Source organism: Mobula hypostoma, unplaced genomic scaffold (genome assembly GCF_963921235.1).
Source record: "Mobula hypostoma unplaced genomic scaffold, sMobHyp1.1 scaffold_143, whole genome shotgun sequence".
Lineage (NCBI taxonomy): Eukaryota > Metazoa > Chordata > Chondrichthyes > Myliobatiformes > Myliobatidae > Mobula > Mobula hypostoma.
The window spans coordinates 226901-246125 of NW_026948243.1; the positions used below are offsets into that span (position 1 = coordinate 226901).

The window sequence follows — 19225 nt, forward strand, 5'->3', positions numbered from 1 at the left end:
GTCAGTGACACAGGACGCTGGGGGAGAGGGGTCACTGAGGGACGGTGTGAGGGAGCTGGATTAACATCAGTGACACAGGACGCTGGGGGAGAGGGGTCACTGAGGGACGGTGTGAGGGAGCTGGATTAACGTCAGTGGGGACACAGTCAGTGACACAGGACGCTGGGGGAGAGGGGTCACTGAGGGACGGTGTGAGGGAGCTGGGTTAACGTCAGTGGGGGATACAGTCAGTGACACAGGACGCTGGGGGAGAGGGGTCACTGAGGGACGGTGTGAGGGAGCTGGATTAACATCAGTGACACAGGACGCTGGGGGAGAGGGGTCACCGAGGGACGGTGTGAGGGAGCTGGATTAACGTCAGTGACACAGGACGCTGGGGGAGAGGGGTCACTGAGGGACGGTGTGAGGGAGCTGGATTAACGTCAGTGACACAGGACGCTGGGGGAGAGGGGTCACTGAGGGACGGTGTGAGGGAGCTGGGTTAACGTCAGTGGGGACACAGTCAGTGACACAGGACGCTGGGGGAGAGGGGTCACTGAGGGACGGTGTGAGGGAGCTGGATTAACGTCAGTGACACAGGACGCTGGGGGAGAGGGGTCACTGAGGGACGGTGTGAGGGAGCTGGATTAACGTCAGTGGGGACACAGTCAGTGACACAGGACGCTGGGGGAGAGGGGTCACTGAGGGACGGTGTGAGGGAGCTGGATTAACGTCAGTGGGGACACAGTCAGTGACACAGGACGCTGGGGGAGAGGGGTCACTGAGGGACGGTGTGAGGGAGCTGGATTAACATCAGTGACACAGGACGCTGGGGGAGAGGGGTCACTGAGGGATGGTGTGAGGGAGCTGGGTTAACGTCAGTGGGGACACAGTCAGTGACACAGGACGCTGGGGGAGAGGGGTCACTCAGGGACGGTCTGAGGGAGCTGGATTAATCCCAGTGACACAGGACGCTGGGGGAGAGGGGTCACCGAGGGATGGTGTGAGGGAGCTGGGTTAACGTCAGTGGGGACACAGTCAGTGACACAGGACGCTGGGGGAGAGGGGTCACTCAGGGACGGTCTGAGGGAGCTGGATTAATCCCAGTGACACAGGACGCTGGGGGAGAGGGGTCACCGAGGGATGGTGTGAGGGAGCTGGATTAACATCAGTGACACAGGACGCTGGGGGAGAGGGGTCACTGAGGGACGGTATGAGGGAGCTGGATTAACGTCAGTGACACAGGACGCTGGGGGAGAGGGGTCACTGAGGGACGGTGTGAGGGAGCTGGATTAACGTCAGTGGGGACACAGTCAGTGACACAGGACGCTGGGGGAGAGGGGTCACTGAGGGACGGTGTGAGGGAGCTGGATTAACGTCAGTGACACAGGACGCTGGGGGAGAGGGGTCACTGAGGGACGGTGTGAGGGAGCTGGATTAACGTCAGTGGGGACACAGTCAGTGACACAGGACGCTGGGGGAGAGGGGTCACTGAGGGACGGTGTGAGGGAGCTGGGTTAACGTCAGTGGGGACACAGTCAGTGACACAGGACGCTGGGGGAGAGGGGTCACTCAGGGACGGTCTGAGGGAGCTGGGTTAACGTCAGTGACACAGGACGCTGGGGGAGAGGGGTCACCGAGGGATGGTGTGAGGGAGCTGGATTAACGTCAGTGGGGACACAGTCAGTGACACAGGACGCTGGGGGAGAGGGGTCACTCAGGGACGGTCTGAGGGAGCTGGGTTAACGTCAGTGACACGGGACGCTGGGGGAGAGGGGTCACTGAGGGACGGTGTGAGGGAGCTGGATTAACGTCAGTGACACGGGACGCTGGGGGAGAGGGGTCACTGAGGGACGGTGTGAGGGAGCTGGATTAACGTCAGTGGGGGATACAGTCAGTGACACAGGACGCTGGGGGAGAGGGGTCACTGAGGGACGGTGTGAGGGAGCTGGATTAACGTCAGTGACACAGGACGCTGGGGGAGAGGGGTCACTGAGGGACGGTGTGAGGGAGCTGGATTAACGTCAGTGACACAGGACGCTGGGGGAGAGGGGTCACTGAGGGACGGTGTGAGGGAGCTGGATTAACGTCAGTGGGGACACAGTCAGTGACACAGGACGCTGGGGGAGAGGGGTCACTCAGGGACGGTCTGAGGGAGCTGGGTTAACGTCAGTGACACAGGACGCTGGGGGAGAGGGGTCACTGAGGGACGGTGTGAGGGAGCTGGGTTAACGTCAGTGGGGACACAGTCAGTGACACAGGACGCTGGGGGAGAGGGGTCACTGAGGGACGGTGTGAGGGAGCTGGGTTAACGTCAGTGGGGACACAGTCAGTGACACAGGACGCTGGGGGAGAGGGGTCACTGAGGGAGCTGGGTTAACGTCAGTGGGGTCACAGTCAGTGACACAGGACGCTGGGGGAGAGGGGTCACTGAGGGACGGTGTGAGGGAGCTGGGTTAACGTCAGTGGGGGATACAGTCAGTGACACAGGACGCTGGGGGAGAGGGGTCACTGAGGGACGGTGTGAGGGAGCTGGGTTAACGTCAGTGGGGACACAGTCAGTGACACAGGACGCTGGGGGAGAGGGGTCACTGAGGGAGCTGGGTTAACGTCAGTGGGGTCACAGTCAGTGACACAGGACGCTGGGGGAGAGGGGTCACTGAGGGACGGTGTGAGGGAGCTGGGTTAACGTCAGTGGGGACACAGTCAGTGACACAGGACGCTGGGGGAGAGGGGTCACTGAGGGACGGTGTGAGGGAGCTGGATTAACGTCAGTGGGGACACAGTCAGTGACACAGGACGCTGGGGGAGAGGGGTCACTGAGGGACGGTGTGAGGGAGCTGGGTTAACGTCAGTGGGGATACAGTCAGTGACACAGGACGCTGGGGGAGAGGGGTCACTGAGGGACGGTGTGAGGGAGCTGGGTTAACGTCAGTGACACAGGACGCTGGGGGAGAGGGGTCACCGAGGGGATGGTGTGAGGGAGCTGGATTAACGTCAGTGACACAGGACGCTGGGCGTGAGGGGTCACTGAGGGACGGTGTGAGGGAGCTGGATTAACGTCAGTGGGGACACAGTCAGTGACACAGGACGCTGGGGGAGAGGGGTCACCGAGTGACGGTGTGAGGGAGCTGGATTAACGTCAGTGGGGACACAGTCAGTGACACAGGACGCTGGGGGAGAGGGATCACCGAGGGATGGTGTGAGGGAGCTGGATTAACGTCAGTGACACAGGACGCTGGGGGAGAGGGGTCACTGAGGGACGGTGTGAGGGAGCTGGATTAACGTCAGTGGGGACACAGTCAGTGACACAGGACGCTGGGGGAGAGGGGTCACTGAGGGAGGGTGTGAGGGAGCTGGATTAACGTCAGTGGGGACACAGTCAGTGACACAGGACGCTGGGGGAGAGGGGTCACTGAGGGACGGTGTGAGGGAGCTGGGTTAACGTCAGTGACACAGGACGCTGGGGGAGAGGGGTCACCGAGGGGCAGTGTGAGGGAGCTGGGTTAACGTCAGGGGGGACACAGTCAGTGACACAGGACGCTGGGGGTGAGGGGTCACTGAGGGGCGGTGTGAGGGAGCTGGATTAACGTCAGTGGGGACACAGTCAGTGACACAGGACGCTGGGGGAGAGGGGTCACTGAGGGACGGTGTGAGGGAGCTGGGTTAACGTCAGTGACACGGGACGCTGGGGGAGAGGGGTCACTGAGGGACGGTGTGAGGGAGCTGGATTAACGTCAGTGACAGGACGCTGGGGGAGAGTGGTCACCGAGGGACGGTGTGAGGGAGCTGGATTAACGTCAGTGACACAGGACGCTGGGGGAGAGGGGTCACTGAGGGACGGTGTGAGGGAGCTGGATTAACGTCAGTGACAGGACGCTGGGGGAGAGGGGTCACCGAGGGACGGTGTGAGGGAGCTGGATTAACGTCAGTGACACAGGACGCTGGGGAGAGGGGTCACTGAGGGACGGTGTGAGGGAGCTGGATTAACGTCAGTGACACGGGACGCTGGGGGAGAGGGGTCACTGAGGGACGGTGTGAGGGAGCTGGATTAACGTCAGTGGGGACACAGTCAGTGACACAGGACGCTGGGGGAGAGGGGTCACTGAGGGACGGTGTGAGGGAGCTGGATTAACGTCAGTGGGGACACAGTCAGTGACACAGGACGCTGGGGGAGAGGGGTCACTGAGGGACGGTGTGAGGGAGCTGGGTTAACGTCAGTGACACAGGACGCTGGGGGAGAGGGGTCACTGAGGGACGGTGTGAGGGAGCTGGGTTAACGTCAGTGGGGACACAGTCAGTGACACAGGACGCTGGGGGAGAGGCGTCACTGAGGGATGGTGTGAGGGAGCTGGATTAACGTCAGTGACACGGGACGCTGGGGGAGAGGGGTCACTGAGGGACGGTGTGAGGGAGCTGGATTAACGTCAGTGGGGACACAGTCAGTGACACAGGACGCTGGGGGAGAGGGGTCACTGAGGGACGGTGTGAGGGAGCTGGATTAACGTCAGTGGGGACACAGTCAGTGACACAGGACGCTGGGGGAGAGGGGTCACTGAGGGACGGTGTGAGGGAGCTGGGTTAACGTCAGTGACACAGGACGCTGGGGGAGAGGGGTCACCGAGGGACGGTGTGAGGGATCTGGGTTAAAGTCAGTGGGGACAACGGACGCTGGGAGACGGGGAGAGGGGTCACTGACGGACGGAGCGAGGGACCTGGGTCAGCCCCTGACGGGCTGGTCCGTCACCTTCGAGCCGTCGTCCTCGTCGTCGTCGTCCTGGCCCTCCAGCTCCTCCCGCCTCTTCAGTTTGTTCCTCTTCTCCTTCTTCTCCTTCAGTTTCTTCTTGACTTTCCGGCCCGGCGCGTAGTCGCTGCCCTCGCTGTCCGAGCGCTCTCCCTCGCCCAGCCCGAAGCCCAGCCCGTCGGGCGAGCCCTCGCCGCTCAGGTCCAGCATCTGCGGGGCGGAGAGCACAGTGGGTCTCAGATTCGAGGCACTCTCCCTCCCTCCCTCCCTCCCTGACCCAGGGGTTGGAGGGACAGGCACCGAGGGAGGGGCCGACTCACACCGCCCCCCTCACACGGCAACCCGGGAAACTACTGACAACGTACAGAGCGACTGGTACCCACGGTGACAAGGGTGGGCCTTGGTCTGGGGAATTTATCGAATAACAGATCCCCGGGAGTGGGTTACAGACTGGGATCTGATCCAGGGGTTCAGGGGGTTTATATATAGAATAACAGATCTCCCTGAGTGGGTTACAGGCTGGGATCTAATCCAGGGGTTCGGGGGGGGGTTATATATAGAATAACAGATCCCCGGGAGTGGGTTACAGACTGGGATCTGATCCAGGGGTTCGGGGGGTTTATATACAGAATAACAGATCCCCGGGAGTGGGTTACAGACTGGGATCTAATCCAGGGGTTCGGGGGGGGGGGTTATATATAGAATAACAGATCCCCGGGAGTGGGTTACAGACTGGGATCTGATCCAGGGGTTCGGGGCTTTATATACAGAATAACAGATCCCCGGGAGTGGGCTACAGACTGGGATCTAATCCAGGGGTTCGGGGGGTTCATATATAGAATAATAGATCCCCGGGAGTGGGTTACAGGCTGTGATCTAATCCAGGGGTTCAGGGGGGGGAGTTATATATAGAATAACAGATCCCCGGGAGTGGGTTACAGGCTGGGATCTAATCCAGGTGTTGGGGGGGGTTATGTACAGAACAACAGATCCCTGGGAGTGGGTTATAGGCTAGGATCTAATCCAGGGGTTCAGGGGGTTTATGTATAGAATAACAGATCCCCGGGGGGGGGTTACAGATGAGATCTAATCCAGGGGTTCGGGGGGTTCCTATATAGAATAATAGATCCCCGGAAGTGGGTTAGAGGCTGGGATCTAATCCACTGGTTCAGGTGGGTTTAATATACAATAACAGATCCCCGGGAGTGGGTTACAGGCTGGGATCTAATCCAGGGGTTTGGGGGGTTTATATACAGAATAACATATCCTCGGGAGAGGGTCACAGGCTGGGATCTAATCCAGGGGTTCAGGGGGTTTATATGCAGAATAACAGATCCCCAGGAGTGGGTTACAGGCTCGGATCTAATCCAAGGGGTCGAGGGGTTTATATATAGAATAACAGATCACCGGGAGTGGGTTACAGGCTGGGATCTAATCCAGGGGTTTGGGGGGTTTATATACAGAATAACAGATCCCCGGGAGTGGGTTACAGGCTGGGATCTAATCCAGGGGTTCGGGGGGGGTTATATATAGAATAACCAATCCCCCGGGAGTGGGTTATAGGCTGGGATCTAATCGAGGGGTTCGTGGGGTTTATGTATAGAATAACAGATCCCCAGGGGTGGGTTACAGACTGGGATCTAATCCAGGGGTTCGGGGGGTTCATATACAGAATAATAGACCCCCAGAGGTGGGTTAGAGGCTGGGATCTAATCCACGGGTTCAGGTGGGTTTAATATACATTAACAGATCCCCGGGAGTGGGTTACAGGCTGGGATCTAATCCTGGGGTTTGGGGGGTTTAAATGCAGAATAACATATCTTCGGGAGAGGTCCACAGGCTGGGATCTAATCCAGGGGTTCAGGGGGTTTATATACAGAATAACAGATCCCCAGGAGTGGGTTACAGGCTTGGATCTACTCCAGGGGGTCGGGGGGGGGTTATATATAGAATAACAGATCCCTGGGAGTGGGTTACAGGCTGGAATCTAATACAGGGGTTCAGGGGGTTTATATATCGAATAACAGATCCTGGGAGTTGGTTACAGGCTGGGATCTGATCCAGAGGGTCGGGGGGGGGGGTATATATAGAATAACAGATCCCTGGGAGTGGGTTACAGGCTGGGATCTAATTCAGGGGTTCGATGGGTTTATATATAGAATAACAGACCCCAGGGAGTGGGTTACAGACTGTGATCTAATCCAGGGGTTCAGGGGGTTTATAGACAGAATAACAGATCCCCGGAAGTGGGTTACAGGCTGGGATCTAATCCAGGGTTTTGGGGGGGTTAATGTATAGAATATCAGATCCCCAGGGGTGGGTTACAGACGGGATCTAATCCAGGGGTTCGGGGGGTTCATATATAGAATAATAGATCCCCGGAGGTGGGTTAGAGGCTGGGATCTAATCCACAGGTTCAGGTGGGTTTAATATACAATAACATATCCTCGGGAGAGGGTCACAGGCTGGGATCTGATCCAGAGGGTCGGGGGGGGGGGTTATATATAGAATAACAGATCCCTGGGAGTGGGTTACAGGCTGGAATCTAATACAGGGGTTCAGGGGGTTTATATATCGAACAACAGATCCCGGGAGTGGGTTACAGGCTGGGATCTGATCCAGAGGGTCGGCGGGGGGGTATATATAGAATAACAGATCCCTGGGAGTGGGTTACAGGCTGGGATCTGATCCAGAGGGTCGGCGGGGGGGGTATATATAGAATAACAGACCCCAGGGAGTGGGTTACAGACTGGGATCTAATCCAGGGGTTCAGGGGGTTTATAGACAGAATAACAGATCCCCGGGAGTGGGTTACAGACTGGGATCTAATCCAGGGGTTTGGGGGGTTTATATACAGAATAACAGATCCCCGGGAGTGGGTTACAGACTGGGATCTAATCCAGGGGTTCGGGGGGGTTTATATATAGAATAACAGATCCCCGGGAGTGGGTTGCAGGCTGGGATCTAATCCGGGGGTTTGGGGGGTTTATATACAGAATAATAGATCCCCAGGACTGGGTTACAGGCTGGGATCTAATCCAGGGGTTCAGGGGGTTTATATATATAAAAACAGATCCCCTGGAGTGGGTTACAGGCTGGGATCCAATCTGGGGGTTTGCGGGGCGGAGGGGTTATATATAGAATAACAGACCCCTGGGAGTGGGTTACAGACTGGGATCTAATCCAGGGGATCAGGGGGTTTATATACAGAATAACGGATCCCCAGGTGTGGGTTACAGGCTGGGATCTAATCCTGGGGTTCAGAGGGTTTATATACAGAATAACAGATCCCCGGGAGTGGGTTACAGGCTGGGATCTAATCCAGGGGTTCAGGGGGTTTATATATAGAATAACAGATCCCCGGGAGTGGGTTACAGGCTGGGATCTAATCTGGGGGTTTGCGGGGGTTTATATATATAATAACAGCTTCCCGGGAGTGGGTTACAGGCTGGGATCCAATCTGGGGGTTTGCGGGGGGGGGGGCGTTATATATAGAATAACAGAGACCCCTGGGAGTGGGCTACAGGCTGGGATCTAATCCAGGGGTGCGGGAGGTTTATATACAGAATAACAGATCCCCGGGAGTGGGTTACAGGCTGGGATCTAATCCAGGGGTTCGGGGGGTTTATATACAGAATAACAGATCCCCGGGAGTGGGTTACAGGCTGGGATCTAATCTGGGGGTTTGCGGGGGTGTATATATATAATAACAGATCCCCAGAGTGGGCTACAGGCTGGGATCTAATCCAGGGGTGCGGGGGGTTTATATATAGAATAACAGATCCCCAGGAGTGGATTACAGACTGGGATCTAATCCGGGGGTTTGGGGGGTTTATATACAGAATAACAGATCCCTGGTACTCGGTTACAGGCTGGGATCTAATCCAGGGGTTCGGGAGGGTTTATATATAGAATAACAGATCCCTGGGAGTGGGTTACAGACTGGGATCTATTACAGGGGTTCGGGAGGGTTACTATATAGAATAACAGATCCCCAGGTGTGGGTTACAGGCTGGGATCTAATCCAGGGGTTTGGGGGGTTTATATACAGAATAACAGATCCCCAGGAGTGGGTTACAGTCTGGGATCTAATCCAGGGGTTTGGGGGGTTTATATACAGAATAACAGATCCCCAGGAGTGGGTTACAGTCTGGGATCTAATCCAGCGGTTTGGGGGATTTATATATAGAATAACAGATCCCCGGGAGTGGGTTACAGGCTGGGATCTAATCTGGGGGTTTGCGGGGGTTTATATACATAATAACAGATCCCCGGGAGTGGGTTACAGGCTGGGATCTAATCTGGGGGTTTGCGGAGGGTTTCTATATGGAATAACAGACCCCCGGGAGTGGGTTACAGACTGGGATCTAATCCAGGGGTTCAGGAGGTTTATATACAGAATAACAGATCCCCAGGAGTGGGTTACAGGCTGGGATCTAATCTGGGGTTTTGGGGGGGTTTATATATAGAATAACAGATCCCCGGGAGTGGGTTACAGACTGGGATCTAATCTGGGGGTTCGGGGGGTTTAGATACAGAATAACAGATCCCCGGGAGTGGGTTACAGGCTGGGATCTAATCTGGGGGTTTGTGGGGGTTTATATATATAATAACAGATTCCCGGGAGTGGGTTACAGGCTGGGATCCAATCTGGGGGTTTGCGGGGGGGGCGTTATATATAGAATAACAGAGACCCCTGGGAGTGGGCTACAGGCTGGGATCTAATCCAGGGGTGCGGGAGGTTTATATACAGAATAACAGATCCCCGGGAGTGGGTTACAGGCTGGGATCTAATCCAGGGGTTCGGGGGGTTTATATACAGAATAACAGATCCCCGGGAGTGGGTTACAGACTGGGATCTAATCCAGGGGTTTGCGGGGGGTTATATACAGAATAACAGACCCCAGGAGTGGGTTACAGTCTGGGATCTAATCCAGTGGTTTGGGGGATTTATATATAGAATAACAGATCCCCGGGAGTGGGTTACAGGCTGGGATCTAATCTGGGGGTTTGCGGGGGTTTATATACATAATAACAGATCCCAGGGAGTGGGTTACAGGCTGGGATCTAATCTGGGGGTCTGCGGAGGGTTTCTATATGGAATAACAGACCCCCGGGAGTGGGTTACAGACTGGGATCTAATCCAGGGGTTCAGGAGGTTTAGAAACAGAATAACAGATCCCCAGGAGTAGGTTACAGGCTGGGATCTAATCTGGGGTTTTGGGGGGGTTTATATATAGAATAACAGATCCCCGGGAGTGGGTTACAGACTGGGATCTAATCTGGGGGTTCGGGGGGTTTAGATACAGAATAACAGATCCCCGGGAGTGGGTTACAGACTGGGATCTAATCCAGGGGTTCGGGGGGTTTATATACAGAATAACAGATCCCCGGGAGTGGGTTACAGGCTGGGATCTAATCTGGGGGTTTGCCGGGGTTTATATATATAATAACAGATTCCCGGGAGTGGGTTACAGGCTGGGATCCAATCTGGGGGTTTGCGGGGGGGGGCGTTATATATAGAATAACAGAGACCCCTGGGAGTGGGCTACAGGCTGGGATCTAATCCAGGGGTGCGGCAGGTTTATATACAGAATAACAGATCCCCGGGAGTGGGTTACAGGCTGGGATCTAATCCAGGGTTCGGGGGGTTTATATACAGAATAACAGATCCCCGGGAGTGGGTTACAGGCTGGGATCTAATCTGGGGGTTTGGCAGTGTTTATATATAGAATAACAGATCCCCGGGAGTGGGTTACAGACTGGGATCTAATCCAGGGGTTTGGGGGGTTTATATACAGAATAACAGATCCCCGGGAGTGGGTTACAGGCTGGGATCTAATCCAGGGTTCGGGGGGTTTATATACAGAATAACAGATCCCCGGGAGTGGGTTACAGGCTGGGATCTAATCTGGGGGTTTGCGGGGGTTTATATACATAATAACAGATCCCCGGGAGTGGGTTACAGGCTGGGATCTAATCTGGGGGTTTGCGGAGGGTTTCTATATGGAATAACAGACCCCCGGGAGTGGGTTACAGACTGGGATCTAATCCAGGGGTTCAGGAGGTTTATATACAGAATAACAGATCCCCAGGAGTGGGTTACAGGCTGGGATCTAATCTGGGGTTTTGGGGGGGTTTATATATAGAATAACAGATCCCCGGGAGTGGGTTACAAACTGGGATCTAATCTGGGGGTTCGGGGGGTTTAGATACAGAATAACAGATCCCCGGGAGTGGTTACAGGCTGGGATCTAATCCAGGGGTGCAGGGGGTTTATATACAGAATAACAGATCCCCGGGAGTGGGTTACAGACTGGGATCTAATCCAGGGGTTCAGGGGGTTTATATACAGAATAACAGATTCCCGGAAGTGGGTTGCAGGCTGGGATCTAATCTAGGGGTTCGGGGGTTTGAAAACAGAATAACAGATCCCCGGGAGTGGTTACAGGCTGGGATCTAATCCAGGGGTGCGGAGGGTTTATATACAGAATAACAGATCCCCGGGAGTGGGTTGCAGGCTGGGATCTAATCCGGGGGTTCAGGGGGTTTAGAAACAGAATAACAGATCCCCAGAGTGGGTTACAGGCTGGGGTCTAATCCGGGGGTTCGGGGGGTTTATATATAGAATAACAGATGCCCAGGAGTGGGTTACAGGCTGGGATCTAATCCTGGGTTTCGGAGGGTTTATATACATAATAACAGATCCCCGGGACTGGGTTACAGGCTGGGATCTAATCTGGGGGTTTGCGGGGGTTTATATATATATAATAACAGATCCCTGGGAGTGGGTTGCAGGCTGGGATCTAATCCAGGGGTTCGGGGGGTTTATGTATAGAATACCAGATCCCCGGGAGTGGGTTACAGACTGGGATCTAATCCAGGGGTTCAGGAGGTTTATATACAGAATAACAGATCCCCAGGAGTGGGTTACAGGCTGGGATCTAATCTGGGGTTTTGGGGGGGTTTATATATAGAATAACAGATCCCCGGGAGTGGGTTACAGACTGGGATCTAATCTGGGGGTTCGGGGGGTTTAGATACAGAATAACAGATCCCCGGGAGTGGTTACAGGCTGGGATCTAATCCAGGGGTGCGGGGGGTTTATATACAGAATAACAGATCCCCGGGAGTGGGTTACAGACTGGGATCTAATCCAGGGGTTCAGGGGGTTTATATACAGAATAACAGATTCCTGGAAGTGGGTTGCAGGCTGGGATCTAATCTAGGGGTTCGGGGGTTTGAAAACAGAATAACAGATCCCCGGGAGTGGTTACAGGCTGGGATCTAATCCAGGGGTGCGGAGGGTTTATATACAGAATAACAGATCCCCGGGAGTGGGTTGCAGGCTGGGATCTAATCCGGGGGTTCAGGGGGTTTAGAAACAGAATAACAGATCCCCAGAGTGGGTTACAGGCTGGGGTCTAATCCGGGGGTTCGGGGGGTTTATATATAGAATAACAGATGCCCAGGAGTGGGTTACAGGCTGGGATCTAATCCTGGGTTTCGGAGGGTTTATATACATAATAACAGATCCCCGGGACTGGGTTACAGGCTGGGATCTAATCTGGGGGTTTGCGGGGGTTTATATATATATAATAACAGATCCCTGGGAGTGGGTTGCAGGCTGGGATCTAATCCAGGGGTTCGGGGGGGTTATGTATAGAATACCGGATCCCCGGGAGTGGGTTACAGGCTGGGATCTAATCTGGGGGTTCGGGGGGTTTATATATAGAATAACAGATCCCCGGGAGTGGGTTACAAGATGGGATCTAATCTGGGGGTTCGGGGGGTTTATATATAGAATAACAGATCCCCGGGAGTGGGTTACAAGATGGGATCTAATCTGGGGGTTTGCGGGGGTTTATATATAGAATAACAGATCCCCGGGAGTGGGTTACAGGCTGGGATCTAATCTGGGGGTTCGGGGGGGTTATATATAGAATAACAGATCCCCGGGAGTGGGTTACAGGCTGGGATCTAATCTGGGGGTTCGGGGGGTTTATATATAGAATAACAGATCCCCGGGAGTGGGTTACAAGATGGGATCTAATCTGGGGGTTCGGGGGGTTTATATATAGAATAACAGATCCCCGGGAGTGGGTTACAAGATGGGATCTAATCTGGGGGTTTGCGGGGGTTTATATATATAATAACAGATCCCCGGGAGTGGGTTACAGACTGGGATCTAATCCAGGGGTTCGGGGGGTTTATATATAGAATAACAGATCCCCGGGAGTGGGTTACAGTCTGGGATCTAATCCAGGGGTTCGGGGGATTTATATATAGAATAACAGATCCCCGGGAGTGGGTTACAAGATGGGATCTAATTTGGGGGTTTACGGGGGTTTATATATATAATAACAGATCCCCGGGAGTGGGTTACAGGCTGGTATCTAATCCAGGGGTTCGGGGGATTTATATATAGAATAACAGATCCCCGGGAGTGGGTTACAGGCTGGGATCTAATCCAGGGGTTCAGGAGGTTTATATATAGAATAACAGATCCCCAGGAGTGGGTTACAAGATGGGATCTAATCTGGGGGTTTGCGGGGGTTTATATATATAATAACAGATCCCCGGGAGTGGGTTACAGGCTGGTATCTAATCCAGGGGTTCGGGGGATTTATATATAGAATAACAGATCCCCGGGAGTGGGTTACAGGCTGGGATCCAATCCAGGGGTTCAAGAGGTTTATATATAGAATAACAGATCCCCGGGAGTGGTTTACAGGCTGGGATCTGATCCAGGGGTTCGGGGGGTTTATGTATAGAATACCAGATTCCCGGGAGTGGGTTACAGGCTGGGATCTAATCTGGGGGTTCGGGGGGTTTATATATAGAATAACAGATCCCTGGGAGTGGGTTACAAGATGGGATCTAATCTGGGGGTTCGGGGGGTTTATATATAGAATAACAGATCCCCGGGAGTGGGTTACAAGATGGGATCTAATCTGGGGGTTCGGGGGGTTTATATATAGAATAACAGATCCCCGGGAGAGGGTTACAGGCTGGGATCTAATCTGGGGGTTCGGGGGGTTTATATATAGAATAACAGATCCCCGGGAGTGGGTTACAAGATGGGATCTAATCTGGGGGTTCGGGGGGTTTATATATAGAATAACAGATCCCCGGGAGTGGGTTACAAGATGGGATCTAATCTGGGGGTTTGCGGGGGTTTATATATATAATAACAGATCCCCGGGAGTGGGTTACAGACTGGGATCTAATCCAGGGGTTCGGGGGGTTTATATATAGAATAACAGATCCCCGGGAGTGGGTTACAGTCTGGGATCTAATCCAGGGGTTCGGGGGATTTATATATAGAATAACAGATCCCCGGGAGTGGGTTACAAGATGGGATCTAATCCAGGGGTTCAGGGGGTTTATATATATAATAACAGATCCCCGGGAGTGGGTTACAGGCTGGGATCTGATCCAGGGGTTCGGGGGGTTTATATATAGAATAACAGATCCCCGGGAGTGGGTTACAAGAAGGGATCCAATCCAGGGGTTCGGGGGGTTTATATATAGAATAACAGATCTCCGGGAGTGGGTTACAGGCTGGGATCTAATCCAGGGGTTCGGGGGGTTTATATATAGAATAACAGATCCCCGGGAGTGGGTTACAAGATGGGATCTAATCCAGGGGTTCGGGGGGTTTATATATAGAATAACAGATCCCCGGGAGTGTGTTACAAGATGGGATCTAATCCAGGGGTTCGGGGGGTTTATATATAGAATAACAGATCCCCGGGAGTGGGTTACAGGCTGGGATCTAATCCAGGGGTTCGGGGGGTTTATATATAGAATAACAGATCCCCGGGAGTGGGTTACAGGCTGGGATCTAATCCAGGGGTTCAGAGGGGTTTATATATAGAATAACAGATCCCCGGGAGTGGGTTACAAGATGGGATCTAATCCAGGGGTTCGGGGGGGTTATATATAGAATAACAGATCCCCGGGAGTGGGTTACAAGATGGGATCTAATCCAGGGGTTCGGGAGGGTTTATATATAGAGTAACAGATCCCTGGGAGTGGGTTACAGGCTGGGATCTAATCCAGGGGTTCAGCGGGGTTTATATATAGAATAACAGATCCCCGGGAGTGGGTTACAAGATGGGATCTAATCCAGGGGTTCGGGGGGTTTATATATAGAATAACAGATCCCCGGGAGTGGGTTACAGGCTGGGATCTAATCCAGGGGTTCAGGGGGGTTTATATATAGAATAACAGATCCCCGGGAGTGGGTTACAAGATGGGATCTAATCCAGGGGTTCGGGGGGGTTATATATAGAATAACAGATCCCCGGGAGAGGGTTACAAGATGGGATCTAATCCAGGGGTTCGGGAGGGTTTATATATAGAATAACAGATCCCTGGGAGTGGGTTACAGGCTGGGATCTAATCCAGGGGTTCGGTAGGGTTTATATATAGAATAACAGATCCCTGGGAGTGGGTTACAGGCTGGGATCTAATCCAGGGGTTCGGGGGGTTTATATATAGAATAACAGATCCCCGGGAGTGGGTTACAAGATGGGATCTAATCCAGGGGTTCAGGGGGTTTATATATAGAATAACAGATCCCTGGGAGTGGGTTACCGACTGGGATCTAATCCAGGGGTTTGGGGGGTTTATATATAGAATAACAGATCCCCGGGAGTGGGTTACAGGCTGGAATCTAATCTGGGGGTTCGGGGGGTTTATATATAGAATAACAGATCCCCGGGAGTGGGTTACAAGATGGGATCTAATCTGGGGGTTCGGGGGGTTTATATATAGAATAACAGATCCCCGGGAGTGGGTTACAGTCTGGGATCTAATCCAGGGGTTCGGGGGGTTTATATATAGAATAACAGATCCCCGGGAGTGGGTTACAAGATGGGATCTAATCTGGGGGTTTGCGGGGGTTTATATATAGAATAACAGATCCCCGGGAGTGGGTTACAGGCTGGTATCTAATCTGGGGGTTCGGGGGGGTTTATATATAGAATAACAGATCCCCGGGAGTGGGTTACAGGCTGGGATCTAATCTGGGGGTTCGGGGGGTTTATATATAGAATAACAGATCCCCGGGAGTGGGTTACAAGATGGGATCTAATCTGGGGGTTCGGGGGGTTTATATATAGAATAACAGATCCCCGGGAGTGGGTTACAAGATGGGATCCAATCCAGGGGTTCGGGGGGGTTATATATAGAATAACAGATCTCCGGGAGTGGGTTACAGGCTGGGATCTAATCCAGGGGTTTCAGGGGATTTATATATAGAATAACAGATCCCGGGAGTGGGTTACAGGCTGGGATCCAATCCAGGGGTTCGGGGGGGTTATATATAGAATAACAGATCCCCGGGAGTGGGTTACAGGCTGGGATCTAATCCAGGGGTTCGGGGGGTTTATATATAGAATAACAGATCCCCGGGAGTGGGTTACAGGCTGGGATCTAATCCAGGGGTTCGGGGGGTTTATATATAGAATAACAGATCCCCGGGAGTGGGTTACAAGATGGGATCTAATCCAGGGGTTCGGGGGGTTTATATATAGAATAACAGATCCCCGGGAGTGGGTTACAAGATGGGATCTAATCCAGGGGTTCGTGGGATTTATATATAGAATAACAGATCCCCGGGAGTGGGTTACAAGATGGGATCTAATCCAGGGGTTCCGGGGGGTTTATATATAGAATAACAGATCCCCGGGAGTGGGTTACAGGCTGGGATCTAATCCAGGGGTTCGGGGGGTTTATATATAGAATAACAGATCCCCGGGAGTGGGTTACAGGCTGGGATCTAATCCAGGGGTTCGGGGGGTTTATATATAGAATAACAGATCCCCGGGAGTGGGTTACAAGATGGGATCTAATCCAGGGGTTCGGGGGGTTTATATATAGAATAACAGATCCCCGGGAGTTGGTTACAAGATGGGATCTAATCCAGGGGTTCGGGGGGTTTATATATAGAATAACAGATCCCTGGGAGTGGGTTACCGACTGGGATCTAATCCAGGGGTTTGGGGGGTTTATATATAGAATAACAGATCCCCGGGAGTGGGTTACAGGCTGGGGTCTAATCCAGGGGTTCGGGGGGTTTATATATAGAATAACAGATCCCCGGGAGTGAGTTACAGGCTAGGATCTAATCCAGGGGTTCGGGGGGGGTTTATATATAGAATAACAGATCCCGGGAGTGGGTTACAGGCTGGGATCTAATCCAGGGGTTCGGGGGGGTTATATATAGAATAACAGATCCCCGGGAGTGGGTTACAGTCTGGGATCTAACCCAGGGGTTCGGGGGGGATTATATATAGAATAACAGATCTCCGGGAGTGGGTTACAGGCTGGGATCTAATCCAGGGGTTCGGGGGGTTTATATATAGAATAACAGATCCCCGGGAGTGGCTTACAGGCTGGGTTCTAATCCAGGGGTTTGGGGGGTTTATATACAGAATAACCGATCACTGGGAGTGGGTTACAGGCTGGGATCTAATCCAGGGGTTCGGGGGATTTATATACAGAATAACAGATCCTGGGAGTGGGTTACAAGATGGGATCTAATCCAGGGGTTCGGGGGGTTTATATATAGAATAACAGATCCCCGGGAGTGGGTTACAGGCTGGGATCTAATCCAGGGGTTCGGGGGGTTTATATATAGAATAACAGATCCCCGGGAGTGGGTTACAGGCTGGGATCTAATCCAGGGGTTCGGGGGATTTATATACAGAATAACAGATCCCCGGGAGTGGGTTACAAGATGGGATCTAATCCAGGGGTTCGGGGGGTTTATATATAGAATAACAGATCCCCGGGAGTGGGTTACAGGCTGGGATCTAATCCAGGGGTTCGGGGGGTTTATATATAGAATAACAGATCCCCGGGAGTGGGTTACATACTGGGATCTAATCCAGGGGTTCGGGGGATTTATATATAGAATAACAGTCCCCGGGAGTGGGTTACAGGCTGGGATCTAATCCAGGGGTTCGGGGGGTTTATATATAGAATAACAGATCCTCGGGAGTGGGTTACAAGATGGGATCTAATCCAGGGGTTCGGGGGGTTTATATATAGAATAACAGATCCCCGGGAGTGGGTTACAGACTGGGATCTAATCCAGGGGTTCGGGGGATTTATATATAGAATAACAGATCCCCGGGAGTGGGTTACAAGATGGGATCTAATCCAGGGGTTCGGGGTGTTTATATATAGAATAACAGATCCCCGGGAGTGGGTTACAGGCTGGGATCTGAGCCAGGGGTTCGGGGGGTTTATATATAGAATAACAGATCCCCGGGAGTGGGTTACAAGATGGGATCTGACCTCTTTACGCTGCCTGCGCATTTTCGGAATCTTCCCCTCGCGAAGTTTCCTGGCTGCCTTCTTCCTTTTCTTCAGACGGATGGCGTCTGTTTCGGACAGATCTCCCTCCAGCTCGCCTTCTGCCTCTGCTGGGAGACGAGGGGCTCAGGAAGAAGCACAATCGAGGGGGAACCCGACGAGATCGCCCGAGACACCCAGTGCCCATGCCAGCGATCGAGAGGGTGAAGGAGTTTGAGTGGTGGAGGATAGAGGGGGAAGACAGGGGGGGAGGAGAGAGGGGGGGAAGGAGAGGGGGGGAAGGAGAGGGGGGGAAGGAGAGGGGGGGAAGGAGAGGGGGGGAAGGAGAGGGGGGGAAGGAGAGGGGGGGGAAGGAGAGGGGGGGAAGGAGAGGGGGGGAAGGAGAGGGGGGAAGGAGAGGGGGGGTAGGAGAGGGGGGGTAGGAGAGGGGGGGAAGGAGAGGGGGGGAAGGAGAGGGGGGGAAGGAGAGGGGGGAAGGAGAGGGGGGAAGGAGAGGGGGGGAAGGAGAGGGGGGGAAGGAGAGGGGGGGAAGGAGAAAGGGGGAAAGAGAGGGGGGAAGGAGAGGGGGGAAGGAGAGGGGGGAAGGAGAGGGGAGAAAGGGGAGAAGGAGATGGGGAAAGGAGAGACGGCGGAAGAGGAGGGGAGGAGAGACGGGAGAGAGGGGGGAAGGAGAGGCGGGAGGGGGGGAAGGAGAGGCGGGAGAGAGGGGGGGAAGGAGAGACGGGAGAGAGGGGGGGAAGGAGAGACGGGAGAGAGGGAGAAGGAGAGACGGGAGAGGAGGGGGGAAGGAGAGACGGGAGAGAGGGGGGAAGGAGAGACGGGAGAGAGGGGGGAAGGAGAGACGGGAGAGAGGGGGGAAGGAGAGACGGGAGAGAGGGGGGAAGGAGAGACGGGAGAGAGGGGGGAAGGAGAGACGGGAGAGAGGGGGGAAGGAGAGACGGGAGAGAGGGGGGAAGGAGAGACGGGAGAGAGGGGGGAAGGAGAGACGGGAGAGAGGGGGGAAGGAGAGACGGGAGAGAGGGGGGAAGGAGAGACGGGAGGGGGGGAAGGAGAGGCGGGAGAGAGGGGGGGAAGGAGAGGCGGGAGAGAGGGGGGGAAGGAGAGACGGGAGAGAGGGGGGAAGGAGAGACGGGAGGGGGGAAGGAGAGACGGGAGAGAAGGGGGGAAGGAGAG

The 19225-nt window shown here is 54.0% G+C and overlaps 1 protein-coding gene across 2 annotated transcripts in view; it reads right to left on the minus strand.

Annotated features, from left to right (window-relative positions):
• Nucleotides 1-18166, minus strand: part of LOC134342154 (chromodomain-helicase-DNA-binding protein 4-like) — a 153065-nt gene extending 134899 nt beyond the window's left edge. For both annotated transcript variants that reach the window (XM_063040129.1, XM_063040128.1), the window contains exons 1-2: nucleotides 18035-18166; nucleotides 4727-4933 (exon numbers count right to left, since the gene is read on the minus strand). In XM_063040129.1, the coding sequence (XP_062896199.1) occupies nucleotides 4727-4933; nucleotides 18035-18055 (228 nt within the window). In that variant the 5' untranslated portion in view covers nucleotides 18056-18166. The remainder of the gene's footprint in view (nucleotides 1-4726; nucleotides 4934-18034) is intronic.
• Between the last annotated feature and the right edge of the window lie 1059 nt (nucleotides 18167-19225).